The 27,398-nt window shown below is 42.5% G+C and overlaps 2 protein-coding genes across 7 annotated transcripts in view; one reads left to right on the top strand and one right to left on the bottom strand.

The window, feature by feature from the left end:
- Positions 1-11,464, bottom strand: part of clybl (citrate lyase beta like) — a 215,893-nt gene extending 204,429 nt beyond the window's left edge. Inside the window, exon 1 of the mRNA XM_052493987.1 lies at positions 11,297-11,464. Coding sequence (XP_052349947.1) covers positions 11,297-11,340 — 44 coding nt within the window. The 5' untranslated portion in view covers positions 11,341-11,464. The remainder of the gene's footprint in view (positions 1-11,296) is intronic.
- Positions 1-27,398, top strand: part of LOC127915127 (uncharacterized) — a 1,101,500-nt gene that overhangs the window by 1,070,648 nt on the left and 3,454 nt on the right. For 5 of the 6 annotated variants that reach the window (XM_052493995.1, XM_052493992.1, XM_052493991.1 and 2 more), the window contains exon 3: positions 25,299-25,546. In XM_052493995.1, coding sequence (XP_052349955.1) covers positions 25,344-25,546 — 203 coding nt within the window. In that variant the 5' untranslated portion in view covers positions 25,299-25,343. Of the gene's footprint in view, positions 1-24,612; positions 25,092-25,298; positions 25,547-27,398 lie in introns of those variants that run through there. The other variant, XM_052493990.1, reaches the window with a different exon arrangement.

Raw genomic sequence — 27,398 nt, 5'->3', positions numbered from 1 at the left:
ATAACACTATTTGACATGTCAAATAAGCTTTTTGACAAATCAGGACCTGAATATGACTGCACGTCACATAATTTAATGCGTTCATAAATGTTATATTTAGTTATTACACATTGATTACACTATCACTTGTATTTCAAATGTCACAATGTTTCATCGATACGTCTAATATGATGCTGGTAAAGTTGTCTCGTGCACCTACAGTGCTTGTCATAAAAAAAGATAGCTAGCTCATGGATGCAAACGATGTTCTTTGCATCACTGTCAATTACATACTTTTATTTTGGAGGCAAATCGCAAATTCCACTATTGTGCCTAATCCTTATTGTGGCTAGCGTCACAACACATAACCCGGTCAGGTCGAGCTTCACTAGCCAGATGAAGCTACCTGGCTGCTGATAACGTTAGCTTTGGGCAACAGGGTTAAGTAGCTGGCTAGCTATTTATTTTCATGAACGGAGGTTCAATTTCAATAGGCGAACAACAAGTGGCAACCAAGCTAATACTTACTCAAATCAAATTGTATTAGCCACATGCGCGGAATACAACAGTGACATACCTTACAGTGAAATGCTTACTTACGAGCCCCTAACCGACAGTGCAGTTTCAAAAAAACTATGGATAAGAATAAGAGATAAAAGTAACAAGTAATTAGGAGCAGTAAAAAATAATATATACGGGGTTGCTGGTACAGAGTAAATGTGCAGGGGCACCGATTATTTGAGGTAGTATGTACATGTAGGTCGAGTTAATTGGTGTGACAATGCATGGATGACAACAGAATGTGGCAGTGGTGTGGAGAAGGGTGCAATGTGAATAGTCTGGGTAGCCATTTGACGAGGTGTTCAGGAGTCTTATGGCTTGGGGGTAGAAGCTATTTAGAAGCCTCTTGGACCTAGACTTGGCGCTTCGGTACCGCTTACCATGTGGTAGCAGAGAGAACAGTCTATGACTAGGGTGGCTGGAGTCTTTGACGATTTTTAGGGCCTTCCTCTGACACTGCCTGATATAGAGGTCCTGGATGGCAGGAAGCTTGGCCTCAGTGATGTACTGGGCCGTAAGCACTACCCTCTGTAGTGCCTTGCGGTCGGAGGCCGAGCAGTTGCCATACCAGGCAGTGAAGCAACCTGTCAGGATGCTCTCAATGGTGCAGCTGTAGAACATTTTGAGGATCTGAGGACCCATGCCAAATCTTTTCAGTCTCCTGAGGGGGAATAGGTTTTGTCGTGCCCGCTTCACGACTGTCATGGTGTACTTGGATCATGTTAATTTGTTGGTGATGTGGACACCAAGGAACTTGAAGCTCTCAACCAGCTTCACTGCAGCCCCGTCGATGAGAATGAGGGAGTGCTCGGTCCTCTTCTTCCTGTAGTCCACAATCATCTCCTTTGTCTTGGACACGTTGAGGGAAAGGTCGTTGTCCTGGCACCACACGGCCAGGTCTCTGACCACCTCCCTATAGGCTGTCTCGTTGTTGTCTGTGATCAGGCTGTGATCGTTGTTGTGTCATTGGCAAATTTAATGATGGTGTTGGAGTCGTGCAGTCATGAGTGAACAGGGACTACAGGAGGGGGCTGAGAACGCACCCCTGAGGGGCCCCTATCTTGAGGATCAGTGTGGCGGATGTGTTGTTACCTAACCTTATCACCTGGGGTGGCCCATCAGAAAGTCCAGGATACAGTTGCAGAGGGAGGTGTTTAGTCCCAGGGTCCTTAGCTTAGTGATGAGCTTTGTGGGCACTACGGTGTTGAACGCTGAGCTGTAGTCAATGAATAGCATTCTCATATAAGTGTTTATTATGTCCAGGTGGGAAAGGGCAGTGTGGAGTGCAATAGAGACTGCATCATCTGTGTATCTGTTGGGGCAGTATGCAAATTGGAGTGGGTCTAGGGTTTCTGGGATGATGGTGTTGATGTGAGACATGACCAGCCTTTCAAAGTACTTTATGGCTACAGAAGTGAGTTCTACGGGTCGGTAGTCATTTAGGCAGGTTACCTTAGTGTTCTTGGGCACAGGCACTCTGGTGGTCTGTTTAAAACATGTTGGTATTACAGACTCGGACAGGGAGAGGTTGAAAATGTCAGTGAAGACACTTGCTATTTGGTCAGTGCATGCTCGCAGTATATGTCCTGGTAATCCGTCTGGCCATGCGGCCTTGTGAATGTTGACCTGCCTAAAGGTCTTACCCACATCGGCTGTGGGTAATAAATCTTATTCTTTTAAGTCTCACCACATTGTTTGTTTCCACGAACTCCTTTCGCAGAGCTTGTTCCATGTAATTAGACTCAATAGCTATTCGGTACCGAATAGTTCTACCCCCAAGCCATATATGCACTGTAAGAAAAGTATTTCCTGTTGTAAGATATGTCATCACCCTCTCTGCTCTGAGGGAATGGGAGGAGCAGCAGATCGGGTGCAGAGAATCAAAAGGTATATAAAGAGACATTTGCCATTACTTTGGCGCTGACTTCTTGAATTCTGAATTCATTTAGACAACCATTTGACTTTGGGTAATTGCCCCCTGACTCAAATTACTTAAAGATTCTAACTTGCTGGATACCAGGGTAAGAGTCCGTTTACCTATCGACCAGTTGACCCTGTGTGCAGCATACGTTTGGACCGAGTGTACCGTTGTGACAAAGTCTTAATTGACCGAGGAACACTGTAGCACCGGCCGGGTTGCTTGCCCCAGACACTGCGGTAGATCAACGGCAGAATTACCACCTGCTGAGAACGGTTGGAAAATTGTTTGAATCGACTCTGTCTCCGACTGACCCAGTGACACATGTACTGTTGTAACACAGTGCCTTGCCCTGGAATCGCGGTTGCGGGTTATTTGACAATACTATCCAACCTGAGGGCAGGTTAGAGTACTCTAACTTGAATCTCGAAATTTAGTTGAACCAACGATTCCTCATAGGAGAGATCGATGCATAAACTAAATTCTCAGAACTCTGACCGATTGAAACACCGCTCCTGATCTCGTGGGTCTCCCTGTCATCTTTTAAAGGTAATTAAGTTGAAGTATTATATTTCATTAGAGATAAGTGTTATCATTGTACCAGGCATTTTATAGAGCATTAAGGCATTTGCATGTTTTTGATTAACGCTGTGTGTGACCGAGTAACAATTGTGTATTTTGAAGTGTGTTTGATTGTAAAAGACAAAAACTGTGTTTTCAAAAATAAACGGTAGTCTTATTTTGTCTCGAGTAAACGGTTCTCTCAAAGACAGTTAACGGCACGGGAGATAACAACTCTGACACTCCCGCTACCGGGACACTGGAAACGGAGATCAGTACTCTACGACAGAATGAGTTACTATTAAAAGACAAAGAGGAAGGTGTGTCCAGTAGTGATTCATTTAATTGTCTTATCGGTCTATCTAAGTTTTATTTTTCAAGCGATACATAGCCGACGGGCAGAGTAGTGAGACTAAGTTGACTAAAGGTCTTCACACTTTAAACTAGATACATCACAGAGGGGAAACACTCAACCACAGGGAAATCATATAGAGACTGGTAGGACTAGTGCTTAATAATAACTCAAGGACCAATTAGTGATGAAACAAAGAGTCTAGAGGATAAAGGTGGGGTTCACACATCCCAGCTAGAGCTAGACCGTTGAGAGTGACAAGGCAAAAGACCTCTCTTACGCGTCGATATAGAAAGAGAGGCAGGGCTACGCGAGCGGTCCTGGTTATACCGAGATAACCTGAAGTACCTATAGTGCCCTGTCCAATCCAGGGAACGGGACGCTAACCACCTCTAGCACCCCGCTGCCGGCCAAGGGGCGGGGCTGAAGGTTTCGTATCGCGACAGCATCATTACGTCATAGGTGTGCACGTCAGCTTTGACATCGGTTTTGCACATTGGCGTTAAACTAGACATCGGGCCGATGCCAGCATGTTTAGCTAATATTGCCCGATTCCGATATGTTCACCGCTATATCACGCATCCCTAGTTTCTTATTTGTAACGTTTATTTTTTGTTGCTATTAGTAGGTTAACGGATTAGATTTGTCAAGTAATCCACCCAACCCTGCTTTATTAATCCTGTCAACATTGTAGAAACTACACTGACATTTTTTACTTCACACGTAAAGTGTTGGTCCCCTGTTTCATCAGCTGAAATAAAAGATCCCAGAGATGTTCCATATGCACAAAAAGCGTATTACTCTCAAATGTTGTGCACAAATGTGTTTACATCCCTGTTAGTGAGCATTTAGTCACTCTAAAATGTGCAGTTGACACACAACACCATGCCCCAGATGTCTTAAGTTAAGGGAGCGTGCAATTGGAATGCTGACTGCAGTACTGTCCACCAGAGCTCTTGCCAGAGAATGGAATGTTCATTTCTCTACCATAAGCCACCTCCAACGTCGTTGAATAGAAATTGTCAGTACGTCCAACCGATCTCAAAGCCACAGACCAAGAGTACCAATGCCAGCCCATTACCTCCAAATTAGAATTCTTCACCTGTAGGATCGTCTGAGACCAGAGAAACAATGAACTTATGCACAAACTTTCAGAAAACGTCTCAAAGCTTGTTGTCCTCACCAAGGACCTGACTGCAGTTGCGTGTTGTAACCAACTTCAGTGGGCAAATGCTCACCTTCAACGGCCACTGGAGAAGTGTGCTCTTCACAGATGAAGCACAGGTTCAACTGTACCGGGCAGATGGCAGACAGTGTGTATGGCATTGTGTGGGCAAACGGTTTGCTGATGTCAACGTTGTAAACAGAGTGCCCCGTGGTGGCGGTGGGGTTATGATATGGGCAGGCATAAGGACAATGAACACAATTGCATTTTATCGATATCAATTTGAATGCACAGAGATACAGTGACGAGATCCTGAGGCCCGTTGTTGTGCCATTCATCCGCTGCCATTACCTCATGTTTCAGCATGATTAATGCATGTCCCCATGTCGCAAGGATCTGTACACAATTTCTTGAAGCTGAAAATGTCCCAGTTCTTCCCTGGCCTGCATAATCACCAGGCATGTTATGCTCTGGATCAACATGTACGACAGCGTGTTCCAGTTCCAGGCAATATCCAGAAACTTCGCAGTCACTGAAGAGGAGTGGGACAACATTCCTCAGGTCACAATAAACAGCATGATCAACTCTATGGGAAAGATTTGTTTTGCACTGCATGAGGCAAATGGTAACACCAGATACTGATCGACACCCCTACTTTCTTTAAGGCGTCTGTGACCAACTGATGCATACCTGTATTCCCAGTCATGTCAAATCCGGAGAATAGGGTCTGAACTGAACTAAAATAGTTTTTCCCCTTATCTACACACAATGACAAAGCAAAAACAGGGATTTTTTGCAAATATATTACAAATAAAAAAACGAAAATATCACATTCAGACCCTTTACTCAGTACTTTGTTGAAGAGCCTTTGGCAGCGATTACAGCCACGAGTCTTCTTGGGTATGACGCTACAAGCTTGACACACATATTTGAGGAGTTTCTCTTATTCCTCTCTGCAGATCCTCTGAAGCTCTGTCAGGTTGTATGAGGTGCGTTGCTGTACACCTATTTTCAGGTCTCTCCAGAGATGTTCGATCGGGTTCAATTCCGGGCTACTCAAGGACATCCAGAATCTTGTCCCGAAGCCACTCCTTCATTGTCTTGGTTGTGTGCTTTGGGTCATTGTCCTTTTGGAATGGGATGGTTCCAGGTTTTCTCCAGACGTGACACTTGGCATTCAGGCCAAAGAGTTCACTCTGGGTTTCATCATACCAGAGAATCTTGTTTCTCATGATCTGAGAGTCTTTAGGTGCCTTTTGGAAAAATCCAAGGGGGTGTTATGTGCCTCTTACTGAGGAGTGGCTTCCATCTGGCCACTCTACCATAAAGGCTTGATTGGTGGAGTGCTGCAGAGATGGTTGAACTGGAGCTCTGTCAGGGTGACCATCGGCATCTTGGTCACCTTCCTGACCAAGGCCCTTCTAACCTGATTGCTCAGTTTGGCCAGGCGGCCAGCTCTAGGAAGAGTCTTGGTGCTTCCACAATTCTTCCATTTAAGAATGATGGAGGCCACTGTGTTTTTGGGGACCTTCAATGCTGCAGACATTTTTTGGTACCCTTCCCCAGATCTGTGCCTTGACACTATCCTATCTCGTGCTCTATGGACAGCTCCTTTGACCTCATGGCTTGGTTTTTGCTCTTATATATACAGGTGTGTGCCTTTCCAAATCATGTCCAATCAATTGAATTTAACACAGGAGGACTCCAAACAAGTTGTAGAAACATCGAGGATGATCAATGGAAACAGATTGCACTCAATTTTGAGTCTCATAGCAAAGGGTCTGAATACTTATGTAAATAAGGTATTTCTTTTTTCAAACATTTCTAAAAAAACTTTTTTTTTTGCTTTGTCTTTATGGGATATTGTGTGTAGATTGCCCTTGGACATTTATTCATTTAATCCATTTTAGAATAAGGCTGTAATATAACAAAATGTGGAAAGGGGGTCTGAATACTTTCCGAAAAAACTGTAGTAGACCTATAGGCGGGATTAAACGAGTTCCCCAGTCAGCCGTTCTGCGCACACTAAAATAAATCATTATGTTTCCATTTTTATAGCTAGAAATGTTACAAAGACTGTTTAAACGACCAAATGTTGGCCTTTAACCATCGAACAGAAATAGGACCGCACTATGGTAAATTTACTTATTTTATTGCCACTTAAACAATTCGGGGATGAGCCATTGGCAGTCAATGTCACAACACCACACAGATGGGCATAATTATAAATTCACAGTCAGTATTGGCCCAATCAAGAGATCCCAGCAGAGGGAGCTGTGGGAGAAACATGAAAATCAAATAAAGATATATCAACACACAATACATGACGTCATTACCTAAAAGCTTGGCCTATTTATAACATACTACAAGAAAAACTATAAAAATAACATTCCTCATTAAGGCCTGCTGGGGCAAGAGTGCCCAAGCAGTCTATCCATTATGTCTTTCTTTGTAGAAGTAATTTATCCCTATCACCTCCTCTACATGGCGCCTTCACCAACTCAATGCCCATATTATGTAAGGAACTTCGTTCATGATTATGGTTATTGAAATGCTTGGCAACAGGTGATTTTTCATCACGGTTGCAAATTACGCTCATATGCTCACATATCCTAAGTTCACGTTTGGTCTTACCCACATAATAAAAGTTACAAAAACACTTAAGGAGATATACAACATATTTTGTGTTACATGTTATTCTACCTTGGACCTTTATCCTCCCACCCAAATGGGAATTATTAGGAGAGTTCCCTCTGATCATGGCATAATAAATCAATAAAAATATGTCATCAATATATCTCATAAACACTTTGATAAATAGGGATTACTATAGTTTACAAAGTCCAACTCAAATTTCCGCATAAACAAATTAGCATAATTAGGTGTAACCGTCTTCAAACTTAAAATAATTCTTAGTCAATATTTCATTAGTCAAGCTCAGCAGTAAGTCAGTGGGGGGAACCAGTTGTTCTTTGATTCAAATAATGTTTCATTGCATCTAAACCCTCTTGATGAGGAATATTCACATAAATTGCTAGAGACATCCATTGAACAAGTCTCTAATTTCTTCAAATAGTCTACTCTCCATGAAGTAAGAGGGTGCCGTCCTATTTCTGTTCTTTGGATTACTATATATAAGGATCCAGCACCCAATTTCTGTATATACACAATATTCTGTCCATATGAATGAATGCAGCGCATGATTCCTGTGACTTGTTCAACCGCATGCAGCTCAGATTATTTTTTATAGACAAAGAACCCACTGGGCACATAGTTTCAACCAGAGGCTGGTGGGAGAAGCTATAGGAATAGAATAAATGGAACTGAGTCAAACACATTGTTTTCATGTTTTTGGTACCATTCCATTGATTCCATTCCAGACATTAAAATGAGCCTGTACCCCTATAGCTCCTCCCACCAGCCTCCTTTGATTTCAACATCTAATTTTGATTTACTTTTGGTTGAGTTGTCAACTAATGTGAATTCAACATGAAATCAACAAAACATTTCAGCATGTCATTGGATTTAGGTTAAAAGTTGGGTGAAAAAATGACAATTCCTTTACGTTGATGACTTTTAAATCCAATCAGTTTTCTGTTGTTTCAACATTTAATTTTTTTATTGCTGGAATAACAAGGAAACCATGTTGATTTAACCAGTTTTTGCACAGTGGGAGGAGATAAAGGTGTGAAATAATATTAACATGGCCTACTTAATCCCAATAACGTGAGTCTTCAAGAGTTTCTCAGTGAGCCAGCCATTCCCCCAACCAATCACACGCGGACGGAAGGGTCACCAACAAAGGAGTTTGCTTCTGTTGCAGCCTTCACTGTAAAATATAAAGTGTTGTGGTGGTGCTTTGATCGGAAACCTACCTCCCAATTTAGACAAAATGCCACTTTACAACAGTCTACCATGATTGCAGAGTAGCCACACGGCTTTATGCAGTAAGTCTTAATTTAAAATGTTGTCATGGGGGACATTCAACTTTTTTTTTTATAACCTGTGCTATAAATGCCTGGCAGACCCTGAAAGGGGAAACTGCCTATTAAGCTATAAGGTCCAGGTCCCGGCTACCTAATTGACAAGCTCTAGGTGACTTTCATCACTTGTCGATTTCATAGCGGCAGTCAATGTTTCCTCCAGGATGCTGTTGCATCTTTGACATGAGGGTGTTTCTGACAAAGAGCAGTCGGCCCTGGCGCCAAATCCAAGGCGACAGCTCAAGGTCTCTCCATAAAACAAATACACACATCCTACTGGTTGAATAAACATTGCTTCCAAGTCATTTCAACCAAAAAATTAAATGTGCTGATGTTGAATTAACATGGAAAACTGATTGAATTTGCAAAAGGTCACCAACGTGAGGGAATTGTTTCATTTTTTCCAACCAACTTTTAACCTAAAGCCAATGACATGGTGAATTTTGTAGACTTTTCAATTCATTCATGTTAGTTTACAACTCAACCAAATGTAAATTAAAACTACACGTTGAACGTCTGTGCCCATTTATTTATTTTAAATACAGACTAAGCAACAGGGTATTTTTCCTTTAGATTTGATTTGATCTCTTTTAGTCCTCATTTGGACAAATCTTCAAAGAGTCTATAACAAACTTTAAAATACAATTTACAATACAATCCCATTTCAAACAGCATGAAAATCACAAATGATTTTAGCCTAGTTGTTTTCTTCTGGTGGCCCTAATTACTGACACTAAGCACATATCCTTAAAAAATACAGGTATAAAACACTATCACTGTACACCTCACACACACTCCAACAGTAGATTGGTGTGACAGTCACCTTTACGCTGCAGATTAGCACTGTTGCACCTCTGGAAATTAATCTGCCTTGAAGTAGAGCCACCTCGCACCATGTTTCCCAATGACCAATACGGACAGATTACTAGAACTACAAACCACACTGCCCCCTTTGTAATTGACTTTTAAACTGTTTGAAGTTCCTCATTAAGTCCAACCAAAGGAATTAAGTGCAGATGTGACAGGTCGAGACTCAACAATTGTGTAGGGCCCTTATAGCCCTCGACTATGACTCAGTTCCATTACACAAAAGAGTCATTGGACAAAGACATCTTCTGTAGAGTGGAGCCCATATGCTCGGTCTGAACATCAACACTTGTGTTATGGTTTTGGAACCATAAGGAACTTCTCTTTCATATCAGTGAGAAATAATTTTCTAAAAACAAAGGTTAAATTGATACACTTTTATAGGGTTAGTGTTCACACACAGGCACATATCCATGTTACAGTGTGTGTTTACAGAAGACAGACTGAAGACAGCTGGTCACTATCTAGCATGCTCCGAAAATCTGTGTGTAATAGAAGAAGGCCGCCAGAAATGTGTTTTCACTGAAAAATACTGTCGGCTGCAACTGTGATAAAGTTGGTTAAAATAGTGTACAGTAAGTGCCTATTTTGCATTTGTGAAATTATTTTGATGTGATATGAAAGTAAAGCGCTTTACGTTTTAGTCTGGCTTTCCTGGTAGTCTTGTGATGTTGCACCTCTGGGGTGAGAAACTCTGTGTCCTTAGGGCTCCTGATCTAAGGCCCTGCATCTCCAATCTGGAAGCATCACTACAAACCCTGGTTCGATTCCAGGATGTATAACAACCGGCTGTGACTGGGAGTCCCATAGGGCAGCGCACAATTGACCTTGCGTCATTTGGCCGGGGTAGGCCGTCATTGTAAATAAGAATTTGTTCATAACTGACTTGCATAGTTAAATAAAGTAATTTAAATAAATCTAAAACCGTAGCACAATTCATAATCGAAATCCAGTTTAGATGGAGAAGTTGGCCATTTTGGCTGCCAGAGCCAGTCTACCTCTGAAAATAATATAAGGTCCGTGATTAAGGAGTAACGGTAGACTCCTTAAGAGTACCGGTACATCTTAGTGCAATTATGTAGGATAGGCCTACTACACAATAAATATAAAACTCATTTGAAACCCATGTTGTTCTTTCAATTCATTACATTTACACCCATTATAGTTTTATGCCAATGTTAAGAACTCATATCACCAAGCATTGTATCAGGTGAAGTATGTGTGGTTATCACTGTCTGACACAACACATCCTATAGGATCTACACCACACTTGTCAAACTCATTCCAGGAGGACCGAAAGTCGGCGCGTTTTCGCTCCTCACTTGTACTTGATGAATTAAGGTCACAAATTAGTAAGGAACTGCCCACACCTGATTGTCGTGGACTTAAATGAAAAACCTGCAGACACTAGGCCCTTCATGGAGTGAGTTTAACACCCCTGGTCAAATTGTTAATAACCTAGCTTGCAGAGAAACAGCACATGCATCTAGTTACTGTATCAAACCAGTTCACAATAAAATAGGTCTGAAAATATAGCGTGAAGTGATCTATTTACATTATAAATAATGACAATTCTGGATACATGTGCAAATTGAAACTACAGTATCTACTACGTGTGGCACGGACATGAAACATTGTAACAAGACGTAGGTGATTAAATCAACTCGAATGGTAATTATAATGAAAGTATAATGTGATTGAACTACTTGTGAATGTCACTTTTGTTGACTAACTCTGCTAGCTGAAAGTAGCTATAACTAGCTGATGCTGGTAAAAGTAAACGAAAGCTGTATTTTTACGACATGCCAGTCGACACAATATCTCAGTTTCGGTTTACTGAAGCTCGTAGTAATTTGCAGTCACACAAAGCCTCGTTCACAACAGCATTGATTGTTGAATTTCTCACTTACTGTGGGACAGCTCGTCTGATGGCTCGAATTATGGACTGCGCCATTTTGTTTCAACGTTTTCTATAGGTACATCGAGATTGGCTACTGGTGTATTTCTCTTGAGCAAACGAAGAGCTCTGATTGGCCTCTGAGCCAGCTAAGGGGCAGATTCCTCGTGTCAAATACAGTTCGTTTTGCATGGCCCGGTGCCACGGGAAAATTAAGTTTTTATTTAAGGACCAATGGAAATACAAAGTCTGCGTACTCGAATCATCGGGCCATGCAAAACTAACTCCATTTACAGATGGTTTGTTGGAGTAGTAACAGGTACAAACAACTATTTAAGAGATTGTCTCGAATCAGCTATGACTGTAGATATCACCGACTGTAGATATCACCGATATGAAATGGCTAGCTAGTGAACGGTGGTGCTCGTTAACAGCGTTTCAATCGGTGACGTCACTCACCCTGAGACCTTGAAATAGTGGTTCTCCTTGCTCTGCAAGCGTTGTGGCTTTTGTGGAGCGATGGGTCACGATGCTTCGTGGGTGTCAGTTTTCGGTGTGTGCGGAGGATCCCTGGTTCGAGCCCGATTCGGGGCGAGGAACGGACTGTTACATAGACATAAAATATTAACTACGCAAATCACCTGACATCATAATTAACGAGTCATTATGTTTATTATTTGTAGATCAGTCAGTCACAATTTAGCCGTGATACAACACGGTTTTGTTGCTCTCAGCCGGTGAAATTATATTTTAAAAATATATATATATATATATATATATATATATATAATCTCGTTCCAGGTGTCATTGGTCTGTTTTGAGTGGTTAGGCTGAAACAACCAACTGTAGACGAATGTTAGGGGAGGTGCATCTGCAACAGGAGGTCTTGCCAAACAGGCCAGGGTTTGATAGGTCAATGAGAGAAATGAAAACATTCTCATTAGTTGTTAAAGGGGGAATTTCACCCTGGCTCAGCCAGGGCACATAATCATTACTATGCAGAACAAAAATGTATATGCAACAATTTCAAAGATTTTGCTGAGTTACAGTTCATGTCAGGTTATCAATTGATTTAAATTCATTAGCATGCTCCGAACACTTGTGTGTAATAGAAGAAGACCGCCAGAAACATGTTGGCATTGAAAAATACTGTCAGCTGTGACTGTGATAAAGCCGGTTTAAACAGTGTACAGTAAGTGTATATTTTGCATTTGTGAAATTATTTTTATGTAATGTGAAAGTAAAGTTCTCTATGTTTCTAAAACTGTCTGTTATAAATCTAAGGACAATCTAATACAGTGTTGGTCACAGATACCTTTTTTTTAATAGTTAGTGGCGTGGATCAGAAAACCTGTCACTATCTGGTGTGACCACCATTTGCCTCATGCAGCGACACACATCTTCTTCGCAGAGAGTTGTTTAGGCTGTTGATTGTGGTCTGTGGAATGTTGTCCCAATCCTCTTCGATGGCTGTGCGAAGTTGTTGGATATTAGAGGGAATTTGAACACGCTGCTGTACATGTAGATCCAGAGCATCCCAAACCTGCTCATTGGATGACATGTCTGGTGAGTATCCAGTCCATGGAAGAACTGGGACATTTTCAGGAATTGTGTACAGATCCTTGTGACATGGGGCAGTGCATTATCATACTGAAACATGAGATGATGGCAGCAGATGAATGGCATGACCATTTTTGTTTTTTAAACCTTTTTTTAATACATTTTTGATAAATGATCAGATGGGCATGTGCAGGTAGAGATACTGGTGTGCAAAAGAGCAGAAAAGTAAATAAATAAAAACAGTATGGGGCTGAGGTAGGTAAATTGGGTGGGCTATTTACTGATGGACTGTGTACAGCTGTAGCGATTAGCGGTTAGCTCCTCAGATAGCAGATGTTTAATGTTGGTGAGGGAGATAAAAGTCTCCAACTTCAGTGATTTTTGCAATTCGTTCCAGTCACAGGCAGCAGAGAACTGGAAGGAAAGGAGGCCAAATGAGGTGTTGGCTTTAGGGATGATCAGTGAGATACACCTGCTGGAGCGTGTGCTACGGGTGGGTGTTGCCATCGTGACCAGTGAACTGAGATAAGGCGGGGCTTTACCTAGCATGGACTTGTAGATGACAATGGGCCTCAGGATCTTGTCACAGTATCTCTATACATTCAAATTGCCATTGTTAAAATTAAATTGTGTAGCTTACCGCCTCCATGGGTTAATCTGTTCACAACGTTGACATCAGCAAACCACTCGCCCACACAACGCCATACACTTGGTCTGCGGTTGTGAGGACGGTTGGACTTACTGCCAAATTCTCTAAAATGACGTTGGAGGTGGCTTATGGTAGAGAAATGAACATTCGTTCTCTTGCAACAACTCTGGTGGACATTCCTGCAGTCAGCATACCAATTGCGCACTCCCTCAACTTAAATAATCTGTGGCATTGTGACAGAACTGTACATTTTAGAGTGGTATTTTATTGTCCCCACCACAAGGTGCACCTGTGTAATGATCCTGTTGTTTAATCAGCTTCTTGATACGCCACACCTGTCAGGTGGACGAACAATTTTGGCAAAGGAGAAATTATCAACAAGTGATGTAAAAAATATATATGTTTACAAAATGTGAGAATTTTGTGCATTTTTAACCATTCTGGGATCTTTTATTTCAGCTCATTAAACATGGGACCAACATGTTGCAACATATTTTTATCATAAACATCACAATTATCCAAAGGCCGGCATTCATAGCGAATGCTGATGCCACCCGCTAGGTACCACCGACTTGAATAATGGCGTTGCTTACTTCGAACGTCCAACTTCTCTAGGCAATTTTTGTTTTTAAACTCGTTTTTTTTGGTGTTCTGTGCTAATTACAAACAAGTGTGAAAATGAGTTCTCTTTCACCATTCTACCTACCAGAGATTCACCCTGATTCTGCCAGTGGCTTGCAGCTATCAAGAATAATGTGTTGCCCAAAGATTATCAGAGGGATTTTCAGACTGAACTGATGGCGAATCCGGTTCGACGATAGCAGAGAAGTGATGTGAAAGTTTTATTTTATTTTTTTTATTCCCAATTAGAGGTAAACTAATATTACCTAGCTTGCTAGCCTAGGTGGGTAAATTAGCTAGCTAATGTTACAGTCCTGTATTGAACTCTGAAAGCCATCAGCTAAATAAAATCGCTATCTTTTGGTATACACACTCAATCAATTTAGCCTATTCCATGGTAGTCATTGCTTAGATTGGTAGCTACCTTCAGCAGAGTAAACATGTTTGTTTGTTTGTTTGTTCATTCTATCTTTGACTGACATTAGCTAATGTAAGCTAGCTAATGTTACCAAATTAAGAGCATCTCAATTTTGTAGCCATCTTTTCCACCCTTGTCTGGAAAACATTGTTACTTAAAATATAGTTGTCTGAAATTGCAGAGCGCCAAATTCAAAATACAGAAATAGTAATAATAAACATTCATAAAAAATACAAGTGTTATACATCGGCTTAATAAATAATGTTTCTCCCCTCCTGTTCCCGAGACAAAATAAACATTTGTTCTATCATTTCAATGCAAGAAATACATAATTCTGCAGGAGTTAATATTATATTACGCTACGTGTGAGAGGTTATAGGCCTACAGTCAGTGTCCATATTTCACTTACTATTCCATTTAACGCATATGAATTTAAATTGGGAATACTCTGTCTATTCATGGTTAACAGGGATACTCATGAGGTGCATGCTTATCCGAATAAAACCTTAAGCGGGATATGAGCTACTATCCAGAAAACTGTGCGCTTGTAAACATGGTCAGTGTCGCCATAACATCCCCTACAAGTGTGATCGGGGATTGCTAGCGACACTTCAAGGCCCGGTTTCCAGATAGCAATGGAATTTAATTGTTTTTACGTTGCATCTTTCCCACAACGGCCGAAGATCCGTTTCCCAAAACACTATTGGCCCTTTCCCACAACTGCTCAGTTTGGCCGGGCGGCCAGCTCTAGGAAGTGTCTTGGTGGTTCCAAACTTCTTCCATTTAAGAATGATGGAGGCCACTGTGTTCTTAGGAACCTTCAATGGAACCAGATCTGTGCCTCACAATCCTGTCTCATAGCTCTACGGACAATTCCTTTGACCTCATGGATTGGTTTTCCTTTGACCTCATGGATTGGTACCTCATATAGACAGGCATGTGCCCTTCCAAATCATGTCCAATCAATTGAGTTAACCACATGTCGACTAAAATCAAGTTGTAGAAACATCAAGGATGATCAATGGAAACAGGATGCACCTGAGCTCAATTTTGAATCTCAAAGGGTCTGAATACTTATGTGAATAAAGTATTTCTGTTTTTTACTTTTAATTAATTAGCAAATTTCTTAAACCCTATTTTTGATTTGTCATTATGGGCTATTCTGTGTAGACTGAGGAACATTTTTTGTTTAATCCATTTTAGAATAAGGCTGTAATGTAACAATGTGGAATACTTTCCGAATGAAATCATGAAGATCGTTATTCCTCCTTCACCAAACAGTACATTTGGCACTGCATCCGGGAATGTATTCGCCAGACCCAGATTTGTCCTTCGAACTGCCAGATGGTGAAGTGTGATTCATCACTCTAGAAAATATGTTTCCACTGCTACAGAGTCCAATGGAGGCAAGCTTTACACCACTCTAGCCGACGCTATGTGTTGGACACGGTGATCTTAGACTTGTGTGCATCTGCTCAGCCATGGAAACCCATTTCGGGAAGCTCCCGACGAACAGTTCTTGTGCTGACATCGTAGCGAGTGTTGCAATTGAGGACAGGCGATATTTACGTGATTCAGCACTCGGCGGTCCCGTTTTGTGAGCTTGTCTGGCCTACCACTTTGCGGCTGAGCTGTTGTTGCTCCTAGACGTTTCCACTTCACAATAACAGCACTTACAGTTGACCTGGACAGCTCTAGCAGGGCAGAAATGTAACTAACTGAATTGTTGGAAATGTGGCCTATGACGTTGAAAGTCACTGATGTCTTCAGTAACACCATTCTACTGCCACTGTTTGTCTATGGAGATTGCATGGCTGTGTGCTCAATTTTATACACCTGTCAGAATGGGTATGGCTGAAATAACCGAATCCACTCATTATGTACAGTGGGACAAAAAAGTATTTCATCAGCCACCAATTGTGCAAGTTCTCCCACTTAAAAAGCTCCTCTGTCCTCCACTCGTTACCTGTATTAATGGCACCTGTTTGAACTTGTTATCAGTATAAAAGACAACTGTCCACAACCTCAAACAGTCACACTCCAAACTCCACTGTGGCCAAGACCAAAGAGCTGTCAAAGGACGCCAGAAACAAAATTGTAGACCTGCACCAGGCTGGGAAGACTGAATCTGCAATAGGTAAGCAGCTTGGTTTGAAGAAATCAACTGTGGGAGCAATTATTAGGAAATGGAAGACATACAAGACCACTGATAATCTCCCTCAATCTGGGGTTCCACGCAAGATCTCACCCCGTGGGGTCAAAATGATCACAAGAACGGTGAGCAAAAATCCCAGAACCACACGGGGGGACCTAGTGAATGACCTGCAGAGAGCTGGGATCAAAGTAACAAAGCCTACCATCAGTAACACACTACGCCGCCAGGGACTCAAATCCTGCAGTGCAGGACATGTCCCCCTGCTTAAGCCAGTACATGTCCAGGCCCATCTGTTTGCTAGAGAGCATTTGGATGATCCAGAAGAAGATTGGGAGAATGTCATATGGTCAGATGAAACCAAAATATAACTTTTTGGTAAAAACTCAACTCGTCGTGTTTGGGGGACAAAGAATGTTGAGTTGCATCCAAAGAACACCATACCTACTGTGAAGCATGGGGGTGGAAACATCATGCTTTGGGGCTGTTGTTCTGCAAAGGAACCAGGACGACTGATCCGTGTAAAGGAAAGAATGAATTGGGCCATGTATCATGAGATTTTGAGTGAAAACCTTCTTCCATCAGCAAGGGCATTGAAGATGAAACGTGGCTGGGTCTTTCACCATGACAATGATCCCAAACACACCGCCCGGGCAACGAAGGAGTGGCTTCGTAAGAAGCATTTCAAGGTCCTGGAGTGGCCTAGCCAGTCTCCAGATCTCAACCCCATAGAAAATCTTTGGAGGGAGTTGAAAGTCCGTGTTGCCCAGCAACAACCCCAAAACATCACTGCTCTAGAGGAGATCTGCATGGAGGAATGGGCCAAAATACCAGCAACAGTGTGTGAAAACCTTGTGAAGATTTACAGAAAACAATTGACCTCTGTCATTGCCAACAAAGGGTATATAACATAGTATTGAGATAAACTTTTGTTATTGACCAAATACTTATTTTCCACCATAATTTGCAAATAAATTCATTAAAAATCCTACAATGTGATTTTCTGGAATTTTTTTCCTCATTTTGTCTGTCATATTTGAAGTGTACCTATGATGAAAATTACAGGCCTCTCATCTTTTTAAGTGGGAGAACTTGCACAATTGGTGGCTGACTAAATACTTTTTTGCCCCACTGTATATATAGTGTATGGTGGAATTAGTTTTGGCCTTGTGGGCATGAGCAATGCACTTGTACATTGTACATGTGCCTTGTCATTTCTATGCTGAAACAGGATTAGCAAATTCTCACACATTGTTTTGTTGAGATGTTTTCTCCATTTGGAATGATAGTATTAGAAATGGTAAAAGCACTCACACATCTGAGGAAATTTCTGGGAATGGGAATCATTTGATAATCATTTGAAAGAAAATAAAAGGTTGATACTGGCAAGATAAGTGTGTGGATTATTCTTTTTCATTAGACAATTAATGAGGCTAACCATATTGAAGGATACCAGATTTTCCTTCTACAGCTACTGTACATGCGGTCAAGAAATGGATTAGTGCAAGCCTTACCTACCCTTGTAATGAAAGAAGGCATTGTCGTGACGTCACTATCGTTAATGTGATGACTGCTACTTATCAAATAATTACCTACTACTTTTAATTATCACTGGATTAAGTTAGTCATGTATCAATTCATCCATTAGTAATTTGGGGCACCATGGGAAAGTTTATTTAATGAGTTACTGTTTCCCGAAATAACTCAAGAATATATATTGATAATAATACCAGTCTTCAATCAATCATTTCCTCATATCAGTCTCATTCGGAATATCGTTGACTTCGTAAATCTGCACAAACTCTAACCTAAGTGAGGAATCAGCGATACACAAATAGTCTTAATTATTTGTTTACTAACTAAATAATCACACAGAAATACATAAAAACACACACATGGTATGGGTTATCGATGGGGTGTCAGGTACCCTAGTGGTTAGAGTGTTGGGCCTGTAACCGAAAGGTTGTTGGATCAAATCACTGATCGGACACAGTAAAAATCTGTCGTTCTTCTTCTGAGCAAGGCAGTTAACCCACTGTTCCCTGGGCGCCGACGACGTGGATGTCGATTAAAGCAGCCCCCTGCACCTCTGATTCAGAGGGGTTGGGTTAATTGCATTTCAGTTGAAGGCATTCAGTTGTACAGCTGACTAGTGCACATAACGCATATGAAAAGTCCCTAGTGGACGAATCTGATATGTCTTCTTACACAATGGAAAGGGGTGGGGAAAGAAAGAGCGGGAGAGACAAAAAGAGTAGACTTATCGTACACACATTACGAAACTACGCTCACCGTAAATATTAATATTTAGCACCCTAACAACCGCTCATTCGGATTAGAAATGCAACATATATTTATGTGTAGATGTCGTTCTCTGTCACCTCACTGTTGAAACCACTCTATCCGTCTTTGGCGAGTAGGTCGATATAAGTCCTTGGTTGTTCACCAGAGGTCACAATGTCCTTGGAATGGAAACATCAGAGGTGTATGTTCAGGTCTTGGAATGTTTCTGTTATAATGTCTTTCTGATCATTTTAATGACATCACAAAATATCCATACATTTTCCATATTCCATCTGTCATAATTCCCAACAATTGGATGTTGAAATATATTGTCTCAATGTTCATTGTTTTATGTTAGAAGTTTTGGCAAAGTCTCTCTCTGTTATAACAAAGTTATTTTAATTTCTCCATACTGCAGGGGCAAGCGAGAGAAAGTTTATGACTGGTCATTAAGTCATAAAACTGGCCCAACTCCCCCCCTCCTCTCCTGTGGGAGAGAGGATGGCACCCATGATCCACACAAAGGAGAGAGAGTCATGACAGTATTAAGGATGACATGCACTTGGAGAGACATGATTAGCAAATATCACTATCATGAGGTTATGCAGAAAGGAATATTTTAATGTTAATTTGTTTTCATTTCAAAATGCATCGCCATGTTGCTTGAAATAAAGTAGCGATTTGTTTGCTTCATGTTATGTATCATCCTGGTGTAATGATATGCAGTTCAATATTATCACCATAAGGTGTGAGCACTAGAAATGGTATAATCTTGCTTTACTGTAAAAAAAAACATTAGTTAGGTCTCGTAACGTGAGGTCGATAATACGACGAGCACAAGCTAGCGGTTCGTTTAGAAAAAAATACAGCAAACAGAAATGTATTTATTTCTAACATACAGTATTTTACTAGATTTCCTTTCACTGGTTAGAGAGAGAGAGAGAGTCTATGCATCTGTAAAGGCCTCTTTGATACTTGTAAACTTATAGGGCCTCCTTGCACTTTGCGTTCTCTGGAGATCTATGGGACATATAACTCTATAGGGTTTCATTTACATTACATTTAAGTCATTTAGCAGACGCTCTTATCCAGAGCGACTTACAAATTGGTGCATTCACCTTATGACATCCAGTGGAACAGCCACTTTACAATAGTGCATCTAAATCTTTTAAGGGGGGTGAGAAGGATTACTTTATCCTATCCTAGGTATTCCTTAAAGAGGTGGGGTTTCAGGTGTCTCCGGAAGGTGGTGATTGACTCCGCTGTCCTGGCGTCGTGGGGGAGTTTGTTCCACCATTGGGGGGCCAGAGCAGCGAACAGTTTTGACTGGGCTGAGCGGGAACTGTACTTCCTCAGTGGTAGGGAGGCGAGCAGGCCAGAGGTGGATGAACGCAGTGCCCTTGTTTGGGTGTAGGGCCTGATCAGAGCAAAAATGCTTCCTTGTAACTTCAATGATCTATTCATATCTATTGGCACATCCTATGTCCCCCTGTGAACTATGAACCATTAATGCTAGAAAACCGGAGCAACCCCTGACCTCTTTTCAAAATAGGAAGCCTTAGTTGTAGAGACGTGCTTTGGATATGGGAACTAGTCCTGAAATGGTCTTTCAAGTAGCTTAACTGTATCTTGTTTCAAGCCCAATATATGTAAAAACATATGTATTTGTGGTCCAAATCACCATACCACTCTGTGTAAAGTCAACTTAGAAGTCAGCCATGCAGTCCATGGCTTTGACCTGTACTCTTTTCCTTTGCAGGGTATTACCACTGTTATACAGTGAGCTCCAGAAGTATTGGGACAGTGGCACATTTGTTGCTGTTTTGTCTCTGTATTCCAGCACTTTGAATTTGAAATGATACATGACTATGAGGTTAAAGTGGCACAAGTACTGGAGTGCCAAGTCTAGGTCCAAGAGGCTTCTAAACAGCTTCTACCCCCAAGCCATGACTCCTGAACATCTAATAAAATGTTTACCCAGACTATTTGCATTGCCTCCCCCCTCTTTTACACTGCTGTCAGTCTCTGTTATTATCAGAGGTGGGACCAAATCATTGTTTTACAAGGCACAAGTAAGTCTCAAGTCTTAGCACTGAAGTCCCAAGTCATGACAGGCAAGTCCGAGTCAAGTCTCAAGTCAAGACCGTCAAGTCTCAAGTCCTAAACTTTGAGTTTCGAGTCCCAAACAAGTCATAATGTGCTCTTCACCAAATGTAATACTATTTCATATTTTTAACAAGAGTAATAGTTAGTATATTACATTTCACGCAAATCATGAATGCTTTTAAAAATATCTATATATTTATTACTTTCTAAATAAACGTTATATTTCCACATTTCCAATACATGGGTAGCCATGGGAAAGACCCCCCCGCCCCCTATAGTGATCGAGGATCGCTATGGGGCGCAATCAGGCGATGTAGGCTTGTACACATTCGCCCAACCTTAACTCTCTCTCTCTGTGTGGTTACAGTAGGCTGACGTGGTTTTAGGAACAGCAGTAACATCAGGTAGGATTTAGGCTACCAACTGCCTAGCCAGTTGTAGCTTAATCTTGGGTGCAATGATCACGTTCCCGCACTGACTGACTGACTGTGTGGAGGCTCATTGATTTAATGTTAGCCTACATGATATATAGTAAAGTAATAAAATATATAGCTGTCGGCTATATTAGCCACGACTTACCGTTCTTTGTGCAGCTTCAAATGTCTAACAAAGTTGAAAATTGTTGCGCCTCTGTCTGTAATTTTCTTCCCGCATGTTTTGCAAGTTGCAATCTGTTTTTTTGTTGATACAGCATCGTCTTTATATCCGAAAATAATAATTTTGGGTATCATCTTTCCAAGGGCTCCATCTAAATTCACTCGCTAACGTTTTCTCAGCTGGCATAATTTGATTGGTTGCTGTCCAATTCGAACTGTAATCTGTTAAATGAAGAGCTGATGTGTTGCACACTTGTTTAAATAGCATCATTTTTAATATTTGGGCTTGGGGAGGGTATCAAGTCAGTTCGAGTCAATAGGTTCAAGTCCAAGTCAAGTCACGAGTCATTGGTGTTAAAGTCAAAGTCGAGTTGCAAGTCATCATATTTGTGACTTGAGTCCAAATCATGTGACTCGAGTCCACACCTCTGGTTATTATCTATGCATAGTCACTTTAATAACTCTTCCTACATGTACATATCACCTCTTTTCCCTTGAGTAACCGGTGCCCCCGCACATTGACTCTGTACCGGTACCCACAGTAGCCTTGCTATTGTTATTTTACTGCTGCTCTTTAATTTTTTGTTACTTTTATTTCTTATTCTTATTGTTTTTAGGATTTTTTTGTTTGTTTTTAAACTGCATTGTTGGTTAGGACTTGTAAGTAAACATTTCACTGTAAGGTCTACCTGTTGTATTCAAATATCATTTGATTTGAAGTGCAGACTAAACATCTTTAATTTGAGGGTATGATACAGTATTTGTGTCTAACTTTCTCACTCATTATTCACGATTCATTCAGGATTATTCATAACCATGGTAGCATCCACATTAATGTAGAAGTGTTTAAAAACATATTTTTATTTACAATAAAAGTAGTGTGTTTAGTGTGTGTAGCCTTGGAGTAGTGTGTGTAGCCTTGGAGTGATTATCTTAATTCACTGAGGTTCGCTAGCCAGCTATTTGTCGTCCTTAACGTAGGAGACTCTGCTAGCTAGCCAACAGCTAACAGCTAACAGCTAGCCAACGTCTACTGAATAGAACTCAACAACCCGGTCGCATTCACAGGTAGTATCACATTTTCATTTCATTACAGTACAACGGTTTGATTTGTTTGATCGTAGCTAGCTACATAGCTAGCTACATAGCCGTCTTTGTTTCAAAGATAATTGTGTAGTCTAGACCGATTTCCTAGGTTAGCTAGCCAGCTATTGTCGTTCTTTTAACTCAACGTAACGTAAACAACACTGCTAGCTAGCCAGCTAGCCCCGAATAGCAGCACTGTAGAAATTATTACACTCAACGGAACGACTTGATTAGTGTAGTGTCAACAACGCAGCTACTGCCAGCTAGCCTACTTTAGCAGTACTGTATCATTTTAATCATTTTAGTCAATAAGATTCTTGCTACGTAAGCTTAACTTTCTGAACATTCGAGACGTGTAGTCCGCTTGTCATTCAATTTCCTTGCATTAGCGTAGCCTTTTCTGTAGCCTGTCAACTATGTGTCTGTCTATCCCTGTTCTCTCCTCTCTGCACAGACCATACAAACGCTCCACACCGCGTGGCCGCGACCACCTAACCTGGTGGTCCCAGCGCGTACGACCCACGTGGAGTTCCAGGTCTCTGGTAGCCTCTGGAACTGCCAATCTGCGGCCAACAAGGCAGAGTTCATCTCAGCCTATGCCTCCCTCCAGTCCCTTGACTTCTTGGCACTGACGGAAACATGGATCACCACAGATAACACTGCTACTCCTACTGCTCTCTCCTCGTCCGCCCACGTGTTCTCGCACACCCCGAGAGCTTCTGGTCAGCGGGGTGGTGGCACCGGGATCCTCATCTCTCCCAAGTGGTCTTTCTCTTTCTCCCCTTACCCATCTGTCTATTGCCTCCTTTGAATTCCATGCTGTCACAGTTACCAGCCCTTTCAAGCTTAACATCCTTATCATTTATCGCCCTCCAGGTTCCTCGGAGAGTTCATCAATGAGCTTGATGCCTTGATAAGCTCCTTTCCTGAGGACGGCTCACCTCTCACAGTTCTGGGCGACTTTAACCTCCCCACGTCTACCTTTGACTCATTCCTCTCTGCCTCCTTCTTTCCACTCCTCTCCTCTTTTGACCTCACCCTCTCACCTTCCCCCCTACTCACAAGGCAGGCAATACGCTTGACCTCATCTTTACTAGATGCTGTTCTTCCACTAACCTCATTGCAACTCCCCTCCAAGTCTCCGACCACTACCTTGTATCCTTTTCCCTCTCGCTCTCATCCAACACTTCCCACACTGCCCCTACTCGGATGGTATCGCGCCGTCCCAACCTTCGCTCTCTCTCCCCCGCTACTCTCTCCTCTTCCATCCTATCTTCTCTTCCCTCTGCTCAAACTTTCTCCAACCTATCTCCTGATTCTGCCTCCTCAACCCTCCTCTCCTCCCTTACTGCATCCTTTGACTCCCTATGTCCCCTATCCTCCAGGCCGGCTCGGTCCTCCCCTCCCGCTCCGTGGCTCGACGACTCATTGCGAGCTCACAGAACAGGGCTCCGGGCAGCCGAGCGGAAATGGAGGAAAACTCGCCTGCCCCTGCGGACCTGGCATCCTTTCACTCCCTCCTCTCTACATTTTCCTCCTCTGTCTCTGCTGCTAAAGCCACTTTCTACCATTCTAAATTCCAAGCATCTGCCTCTAACCCTAGGAAGCTCTTTGCCACCTTCTCCTCCCTCCTGAATCCCCCCTCCCTCCTCCCTCTCTGCAGATGACTTCGTCAACCATTTTGAAAAGAAGGTCGATGACATCCGATCCTCGTTTGCTAAGTCAAACGACACCGCTGGTTCTGCTCACACTGCCCTACCCTATGCTCTGACCTCTTTCTCCCCTCTCTCTCCAGATGAAATCTCGCGTCTTGTGACGGCCGGCCGCCCAACAACCTGCCCGCTTGACCCTATCCCCTCTCTCTTCTCCAGACCATTTCCGGAGACCTTCTCCCTTACCTCACCTCGCTCATCAACTCATCCCTGACCGCTGGCTACGTCCCTCCCGTCTTCAAGAGAGCGAGAGTTGCACCCCTTCTGAAAAAACCTACACTCGATCCCTCCGATGTCAACAACTACAGACCAGTATCCCTTCTCTCTTTTCTCTCCAAAACTCTTGAGCGTGCCGTCCTTGGCCAGCTCTACCGCTATCTCTCTCAGAATGACCTTCTTGATCCAAATCAGTCAGGTTTCAAGACTAGTCATTCAACTGAGACTGCTCTTCTCTGTATCACGGAGGCGCTCCGCACTGCTAAAGCTAACTCTCTCTCCTCTGCTCTCATCCTTCTAGACCTATCGGCTGCCTTCGATACTGTGAACCATCAGATCCTCCTCTCCACCCTCTCCGAGTTGGGCATCTCCGGCGCGGCCCACGCTTGGATTGCGTCCTACCTGACAGGTCGCTCCTACCAGGTGGCGTGGCGAGAATCTGTCTCCTCACCACGCGCTCTCACCACTGGTGTCCCCAGGGCTCTGTTCTAGGCCCTCTCTTATTCTCGCTATACACCAAGTCACTTGGCTCTGTCATAACCTCACATGGTCTCTCCTATCATTGCTATGCAGACGACACACAATTAATCTTCTCCTTTCCCCTTCTGATGACCAGGTGGCGAATCGCATCTCTGCATGTCTGGCAGACATATCAGTGTGGATGACGGATCACCACCTCAAGCTGAACCTCAGCAAGACGGAGCTCCTCTTCCTCCCGGGGAAGGACTGCCCGTTCCATGATCTCGCCATCACGGTTGACAACTCCATTGTGTCCTCCTCCCAGAGCGCTAAGAACCTTGGCGTGATCCTGGACAACACCCTGACGTTCTCAACTAACATCAAGGCGGTGTCCCGTTCCTGTAGGTTCATGCTCTACAACATCCGCAGAGTACGACCCTGCCTCACACAGGAAGCGGCGCAGGTCCTAATCCAGGCACTTGTCATCTCCCGTCTTGATTACTGCAACTCGCTGTTGGCTGGGCTCCCTGCCTGTGCCATTAAACCCCTACAACTCATCCAGAACGCCGCAGCCCGTCTGGTGTTCAACCTTCCCAAGTTCTCTCACGTCACCCCGCTCCTCCGCTCTCTCCACTGGCTTCCAGTTGAAGCTCGCATCCGCTACAAGACCATGGTGCTCGCCTACGGAGCTGTGAGGGGAACGGCACCTCAGTACCTCCAGGCTCTGATCAGGCCCTACACCCAAACAAGGGCACTGCGTTCATCCACCTCTGGCCTGCTCGCCTCCCTACCACTGAGGAAGTACAGTTCCCGCTCAGCCCAGTCAAAACTGTTCGCTGCTCTGGCCCCCAATGGTGGAACAAACTCCCTCACGACGCCAGGACAGCGGAGTCAATCACCACCTTCCGGAGACACCTGAAACCCCACCTCTTCAAGGAATACCTAGGATAGGGTAAGTAAGGGTAAGTAATCCTTCTCACCCCCCTTCTCCCCCCAACAAGATTTAGATGCAAGTGGCTGTTCCACTGGTTGTCATAAGGTGTATGCACCAATTTGTAAGTCGCTCTGGATAAGAGCGTCTGCTAAATGACTTAAATGTAAATGTAAATGTAAAAGTGACTCCAAAATGACACAATACATTATTTAGCATTAATTTCTATTTGGCACAAAATAATCTGAAACACAAGTAAAACAAACTGTAAATGCTTTTTGCACAGTTTGCACAGTCACAAGTGAAAAGGTTTCAGGATCATCGTTTTGCAGCCTTGTCTGCTTAGTGCTGTCAGGGCTATTTAGGAAGAGGAAAAGTAGACCATGCATTACTGACCAACGTTTCTACCAAACCTTCCACTTCAATAAACATTTTTTTGCAAAACCTTTTAGTAAACTGTTTCCTTCAAAGAAAAGAAAGAGAAACGGTTTTCTAAAAATGTCAAACAGTACAACCTTGTAATCTAAACAATGTGGTCTAAGAGCATTAAGTTTGATTCTGTATGTAAACCCGAGACACTCCATTTAGCATGATTTGCAACATTTCTTATGGTATGTGTTAATTTGTTGATTCCAATTTGTTGTGGGTAATGTTAGATTGGCTAGGTGGCTAATGCTAATGTTAGAAAGCTGGCTAACGTTAACTCTAGGAGTTGGGGTTAGGAGTTAGGTTAAAGGGTTAGGGTTAGCGAAAGAGTTACAGTTCGGGTTATGGCTAGGGAAGGCTTGGCTAACATGCTAAGTATTTGCAAGTAGCTAAAAAGTAGTAAATAGTAAAGCTAAGTTACTAATCTGCTAAAGTTGTCTGTGATGAGATTCGAACACACAGCCTTTGGGTGGATAGACATTTGCATTATACACCTGTTGCTCGACATTTGCATTATATGCCCACCCATCCATCCTAACCAACAACCATCCTTTTTGCCTTAAGTAACCTTCTATCTTATGTAACCATACCAAACATACATTATACTAATTTGAGTGTCCAGGATTTAATTAGACTATGTTACGACTAGCCTATGAGACCAGTCTGATCTGAAACTTAACCCTGGACAACAGTGTCTGAGGCACTGCTCCCTCCAAGCAGGGGTACTAAAATTGGGATAACTACACTAAATTAGCTCAAGGCACCTAGTAATAGATTTGTGTGTCTCTTTCCTCATCATCTTCCATACATTACTGTATAACCTGCCCAACACCACAGTATGCAAGCAAGAGTGCACGTGCCGGGCATCCATCCTCTGAATGCTGACATTTGGAGTGAATC

The sequence above is a fragment of the Oncorhynchus keta genome, chromosome 34, assembly GCF_023373465.1.
Source record: "Oncorhynchus keta strain PuntledgeMale-10-30-2019 chromosome 34, Oket_V2, whole genome shotgun sequence".
In the NCBI taxonomy this organism is placed as follows: domain Eukaryota; kingdom Metazoa; phylum Chordata; class Actinopteri; order Salmoniformes; family Salmonidae; genus Oncorhynchus; species Oncorhynchus keta.
The sequence above is the reverse complement of the archived record's forward strand: the minus strand, read 5'-3'. Positions and strand labels throughout refer to the sequence as shown.